Source organism: Corvus brachyrhynchos, unplaced genomic scaffold, assembly GCF_000691975.1.
Source record: "Corvus brachyrhynchos isolate BGI_N302 unplaced genomic scaffold, ASM69197v1 scaffold97, whole genome shotgun sequence".
In the NCBI taxonomy this organism is placed as follows: Eukaryota; Metazoa; Chordata; class Aves; order Passeriformes; family Corvidae; genus Corvus; species Corvus brachyrhynchos.
The window spans coordinates 3034913-3041492 of NW_008239758.1; the positions used below are offsets into that span (position 1 = coordinate 3034913).

At 41.5% G+C, this 6580-nt stretch overlaps 2 protein-coding genes across 3 annotated transcripts in view; both read left to right on the forward strand.

The window, feature by feature from the left end:
- The window catches only part of TRPM7 (transient receptor potential cation channel subfamily M member 7), a 25968-nt gene extending 24234 nt beyond the window's left edge, over positions 1-1734 (forward strand). The window contains exons 31-32 of the mRNA XM_017742550.1: positions 1-27; positions 205-1734. The exon at positions 1-27 is cut by the window's left edge and continues 71 nt beyond it. Of these exons, the coding sequence (XP_017598039.1) occupies positions 1-27; positions 205-335 (158 nt within the window). The 3' untranslated portion in view covers positions 336-1734. The remainder of the gene's footprint in view (positions 28-204) is intronic.
- Positions 1735-1833: 99 nt separating this feature from the next.
- USP50 (ubiquitin specific peptidase 50) overlaps positions 1834-6580 on the forward strand; it is a 7310-nt gene continuing 2563 nt past the window's right edge. Inside the window, exons 1-3 of one of the 2 annotated variants that reach the window (XM_008640046.2) lie at positions 1834-5240; positions 5612-5807; positions 6397-6580. The exon at positions 6397-6580 is cut by the window's right edge and continues 44 nt beyond it. In XM_008640046.2, coding sequence (XP_008638268.1) covers positions 5053-5240; positions 5612-5807; positions 6397-6580 — 568 coding nt within the window. In that variant the 5' untranslated portion in view covers positions 1834-5052. The remainder of the gene's footprint in view (positions 5241-5611; positions 5808-6396) is intronic. The other variant, XM_017742614.1, reaches the window with a different exon arrangement.

Consider the following 6580-nt stretch of genomic DNA (forward strand, 5'->3'; position numbering starts at 1 on the left):
CCTGCTGCAGGAAACTGAAACTTCCTGGTAAGAGCTGCTGTATCCCTCCTCCTGAGACACCTATGTCATGAGATGTTGTATGAAACATAATGAAATAGTCAAGGCATGCTGTGAAAGTGGAACAAGTAATAAACAGCAGTTTTGTAATTTGACTCAAATAGCTCAAGAAATAGTAATCATTGTGACTTTGTTCTGTTTGTACAGATCTGAAGAGGAATGATTACACACCTGACAAGATCATATTTCCTCAGGACGATGCCCCTGAATTGACAATTCAGCCTGGAAGCTGCACCAAAGATTCCGATCCGGCCAATTCTATTCGGCTGATGCTCTGATGATGTGACCAACTCATGGCTTTGTTCAAACTTCATGGAACCTCACAAAGTTGTCACTTACCTTTCCCTCACTTTAATGGAAACGAAGACTTGGCAAAACAAGGATTACTGTCTTATAAGTGGAATTTTGGCTGGTCCATAATCTAAGGATTTTACGACTTGTGATAACCATCTACAGAGCAGCGTGGCAGCTGATCATTCTAAAGGTGGATGACAAGTATTTAAGATGTGTTTTTAAAGGGGCTTTTTAAGCAGAAAGTTTTATTTTTTATTTTATTTTGGTTTAGTGGAGGATTTTCTTCCTGTAGTCCTGTGGTGGGAAATATGCCTTCCACCAAAAGGATTTTGGTAGTTGATGTTTTAAGGTAAAGCATTTGTCTTTTTGGCATTTGTCTTACTGTCAATAAGCAAAACCAGGAGAAAGCACCTACCTCTGTAATGCCAGAGTATTCTTAGAGTGTTTTCGGAAGTGTTCCACTCATGTTTTCTCACCAGGTGTCTTTTAATCTGGCCTTTTGAAGAGGACAGAGCCAAATGAGGTGTATATAGGATGCAAATAGACTGAAGCTGAAGGTAGGAACTTGATCTGTTCCAAAAGAGAGAGAGTCTCCTGAATCAGGATTCTATCAGCTTCATGACTGTAAAGCTGGGCTTGGTTGTTTTTGTTTTGTGAAATAGAGCCTGAATTGTGCATAATGAAATTTCTTGTTTTACACATTTCAATTTTATCAAGTCACTGTCAAATAGTAACAAAGCCATGATAGACTGGTATAATCATATTTAATAGAAGAATTAGTTTGTGCTGGTCCAAATAAGTTGCCTTGTAAGAACACAAGTTGGAAGTGCTTTCCCTCGTACGTATGTAGTGACCGCTTCAGAAGTTCTGCCTTCCAAAGATCTCCTAAAATGAGTATATTGAAACCGAATGTACACATAACTTGTAAATGTATTTAAAATTGTGTAGAAAACATCTTTAATGTTATGTTATTTGTGGTACTTACTTATGAGAGACTAGGGTTGGATTAGCGTTGTGTAAAGTACGGGAGATTGCAATGCACCTTCATGCCAATAAAATGTAATTTAACTGTCCCAAATACTGTTGAGCATTCAGCAAGAAAAGAACCTGTTGTCCAACTGAAGTTTCATGCTGCGATTTTTTTTGTTACATAGGTACTAATTTGTAATTTTTAATTAAAAGGGCAGTATATAGCTCTATAAATTTTTTATTCAGTAGTGTATCTTATAGATACAGACCTAAGGCACGAACACAATAGTTGTTTAAATGGTGTTTTATGTTTGATGGGGAAAGGTAAAATGTTATAAGGATATAATACTGTATACATTTTGTATATCATTAAATCTTTAAAGAATCTAAAATAAATTTATTCTTGTTTACAGACTTCTGCTCTCCGTCTCAGTCTGAAAGGTTATTCTGGTGAACTTAAGTAACTCTTTATGCAGAAAAGTAGGATTTGCTGTGCTGGATCAAGGCAGTTGTTTGCCTTTGAGGTATCACAACTTTGGCCAACACCAGGAACTAGGGAGGTAAAAAAGTGAAAACTGTCATAGTTGTCAAACACATGTGAGGGGGTTAATGAGTTAATGAGTCAAAAATAGCTCTTCACAGTGTTTAATTAGGAGCTGCTTCTTAGATGCCTGATGGCATCTCCTCCTGTTGCTGGGAGGGAATGGGCAGATATTCGAGATGTACTTGCACCTTTCTAATGCCAAGTAACAGCAGCACCGAGTCTGTAACTGGCTCTGCAGATGGAGAGAGATTTCTAGAGGAGCCTCTGCTGTTTTGAAAATGTGACCAAATTCAGCGTATGAAAGAAGAAAAACATATTGAGAAAATTGTAAGTGAAAACTGGGAAGCTTTCTGTTTCTTGACAAATACTTAACTACGCACAGTTAATTTTAGCCATGTTATTGGTCTTCAGTGGTTCTGCTTGTGACTCATTTCTTAGCAAAATAAACAGATGTGACCACCTTGTGATGGGTGTGAGTGATCATGGGGAGTGTTTCTTCTGCTCAGTCTTGCAGTGACTCAGGCCTGAAGCTTTTCAAGACCAAAAGGGGAAAATGTGGTTGGGAAATGCCTGTAAGACTTGGAGCTAAGACCACCGTTCATATTTCTGTACATCTCCCTGGCATGAGCAGTAGCTTCCTCTGTGTGACTTACAGCTAGAATTACATGAGGAGTGTATGTCTAAACTGAGGGGGGAGAAATGTGTAACTTTCAGAAGAGATCTGATCCATACTTGCAGAAAAAATTATAAATGTCAAGTATCCTTCAGGGAAGGCATTGGAAAAGTGTGGTGGCAAAGGGAAAAAACAAGTTGGTTTGAAAAAAAAGTAGCCTGACTCTGGACAATGCCACATCCTGCTGATGTTGGGCAGTAGGAACATGAAGATTATTCCATGAAATTAAATTTGTTTGAGCACATCAAGTGTCACTCCTCTACTGAAACCTCATCAGTCTTGAAATGTTCTGTAAAAAGGGAGGAGTTGTGATCCTTTAGCTTTTAAATTTCCTTTAGATTACCAAAGAGGAGGAAAGCAGAAGCACTGGAACTTCTGATAACTATCTAAGAACTAAAGTATTGGCATATCTTCTTAGAACCTAGCTTTTAAATACAGGAATATAATTCAAACCTTCTCTAATTATTTTTTAGTGAAAATCTGAAATGCTTCAGTGACTTTCCTACTAGGAGAGTATTTAAAAGAGTATTTCTCATATAGGGAAATAAATAAGCTGCATAATTTAGACTTTTAATTAATCCACCAAAATCAGCATTGTTGACTGCTTTGTTGCAATATTTAGGTGGTGAAACATTTCAGAGAAAACCAATCCCAGATGCGTTGTGGCAAAACACACAACTGGGGAGCTTTTCCTTCAGCTGCTGCTCAGTAGCCTTTTGATTTGGAAAAGGAGGGGTTTGGTTTTTAATCCTGCAACAGTGACTTCCTACACTTTAATTCTTTAATTCTTTTTTACACTAATGCCATAACTCTTAACACTGCAGGAATTTAGAGAGGGGAAAAGACTACAGCTGGAAACTTGGTAGTAACAGTTCATATTGAATGTTCCTAAAAGACCAGTTGGGAAAAAAATAGGATTTTTTTAACATGCAATAATGCCTCTGAAAAATGTTCTGGTGATTTAATCTTTCTTTTCACAATTAACAGTACTCCTTGCAAGTAATCCACTTTGTGGTGAGAGTAATGGGAAGTTCATTCTCAGCCCCAGAGCTTGCAGTTGGTAGCACTGATGTGGATTTGTGTAGAGTGTTACATTAAAATAGTGAGTCAAAGTCTTGATTCAGGTTCTGGAAAAAGTGGGAATGAACATATCCAGTTTCATTTACAAAACTAGAGCAGATTTTGAGTAGGGGCAGGGGGGAGGGTGTTGCTTTTGTGTCTCAGTTTGCAGATACCCAGTTTGGGAGATTAATAGCAGCAACAGCTGTCCCAGGAGTGCTGGAGACATCCTTTGCTTGAAGTTTAACAAGTAAGATGATTAGGGGGTTTTTAAAATCATTTCATGGGCCTCTTCTGTGGATACTTCCTAAGTTACCTGTTAAGTAGGGAAAAACTGCTGCTCTTCAGTGGCATATGGGATTCAGAGATGAACTCCACTAATGTACCTAATTAAAAGCCACTTGTCTGCCATGCCTTTTTTTTCCCCCCCAGGAAAATCTTCAGAACACCAGGAAACGAATTCAGTATGATGGTTTGAGGTAGCTCCATCCTTTTATGGTCAACACCCTCGGTCACCCCTGCCCTTCCAGCAGAGCATGGCAATAATAAATCCTAATACAAGTATGAGCAAACATGGATAAAGGTGTGTTGGGCCGAAGCTCTCTGCTCAGTGGAATGGGTGGGTGGCCCTCTCTTCCCCAGGTTTTCTGTTCTGGCTGGCACATGGAAGGAGATGGAGGCAGGTCCAGCCAGGTGTGTTCCCCTGCCCAACGTAACCAAGTGACATCACAAGGGGACTGGGGCAGGAGCAGCCAAGGGGCCAGGATGGAACACAGGACGGAACACGGCTCATCTTTGCTCTACACAGGTTGCTGCAGGTTTAGAGTTCTCTGTCCTGCCTCAGAGAAGAACAGCAGCCTCTAAAAGAGACCAGCAACATCAGTGAGCACATGTGGGTGGTGTAGGGTCTGTGTTCACCCTCTTGACCGCCTGATTGGGGATGGGGACAGTTTGGTCCAGGACAGACTGGTGCAGCCAGAAAACAAACCTACTGAAATTTTCTTAACATGAATTAAGTAGCATTTTATAGCAAAAATCTGAGGAGCAACCTGTTTATAGTAGCATCTGAGGAGCAACCTGTTTATAGTAGCATCTGAACTGCAACCTATGGCTTTAGAAAATAGGTAAGTACTGTGCCCCCGAGGAAAAGAAATACAATGTAATATGCACCCTTTAGGGCAAAATGCTTAAGGATGGCTATTCACAGGTGACTGTTGTTTTTGAGTAATTATGTATGGAGTAAATGGAATTTTAGGAATAACTCTAAAAGCTCAGGTGTTTAAATAATACCTCTTAATGATGTATCTCACCATATGGGAAAGAGCTTAGTGTGGAAGATGAAGAGTTTTCACCACTATTGATCTGGTAAAAACAAATGTGAATGTAATTCTTAAAGAAGAAACCGTAGCATTTTAGATTTCCACTGTTGCAGATTTTTCTTGTAGTAGGTGGAAGGATGGCATGGAGATGGAAGTATTCCCCCAAGGAACAGCTGGAGGATATGAGCAGCCAGCACCCGGGGCTCACGGGGCTGCAGAACCTGGAGAACACGTGCTACATGAACGCGGTGCTGCAGTGCCTCTGCAGCCTGACCCCCCTCGTGCAGTATTTCCTCTCAGGACGGTGGAACACAGCCCTGCATGAGTGAGTTGGTTTGTTCACAGCTCTGAGATTTTTCTGTTTGGCACTATTTTCCTTCCAAAGGATACGTGTTGCCATGGGGATGTCCAAGGCAGGCACCTGTCAGCTCCCTCCAGGCACTTCCAGTCAGATTGGCCACCAGCTGCTTTCCTTCTCCTTTGAGAGCCCAGCTTGTTTCCTTGCTGGGTCCCTCAGCATGATATTTTTTTGCCAGTTTGATGATGATTCCTACAACTTTCTGGGATCTGCAGAGTCCCTCAAGCCAAGTGACAGCTGTCAGAGCTGTACTGTGCCTGCATCTAAGTTTCTGTATTGTGCTCCTATTTGACACTGTTTTTTCATACTTCACCTGAAACTCTCCCCTTTTTTCCAAGGGAGACTGGGGAGTCTGCAACTGCCTTTGGCTGTTTAATATCCGATATGTGGCTTGGAGAGTTTGACTATGTTTCCCCTGAGGCTTTTCATTCTGTCTTTGGGAAGCGGTACCCAGCTTTTAGCAGGAGGACTCAGCATGATGCGCAGGAGTTTCTCATCTGTGTGCTGGATGACCTCCACGAGGCTTTCAAGGAGGTAAGAGCCCAGCTGTGGTGTTTTGGGAACTGCAGCTGTTTCCTCTGCATCTCATAACTTTGCATCCATGTAATAATTGCCTATCATCCTCTTCTAAACTCCATGATGGGGCCGCTAAGAACTGTCCTTTTCTACCTTTGTTTCATACCCATGTACACACAATTATTAATCTGCTTCTTGTCTAATGCTCCATCAAACTGCAGCCCCAACCTAAATGACAATGCTGTGTGTAGCTTCACTGTCCTAACCTCTCCCTCTCCTTGCTCCTTCCACACTTAATGTTGTTCCACTTTCTCCTCTGCCTGCAAACTTCATGTCTGCCATGCCCCCGTGTCTTTCTCCCCTCCAGAGCCACTGATGAAGAGCTTTTCAAGCAATTAATGCTGTCAAATGTCTGAATTGTTGTAAAGGAATCAATTATACTCTGCATGTATGAAACATCAAGTAAAGTAGCAGCATTTTAGAGCCAAGTTCTGTGGCAAGACTAACTCCTAACCTACTCAGGCAGTGGGCAGCAACTATTAAAACCCAGTGAAAGCACTTCTCAAACAGTTGCTTATCTGCATTTTGGTTTTTTTCTTCTGTATAGCCAAGCCAAGGAAGACACAGCTCTGATGCAGGAGCAAGCACAGGGAGTGGCAGTGGCACATCTATTATAACAAAGTTATTTGAGGGACAGCTCAGTTACGGTATCAGGTGTCTGAAATGCAAAGCCCTCGCTGACAGACCCGAGAGCTTCACCGTCCTCTCCCTGCCCATCCCTTCCACCCCAG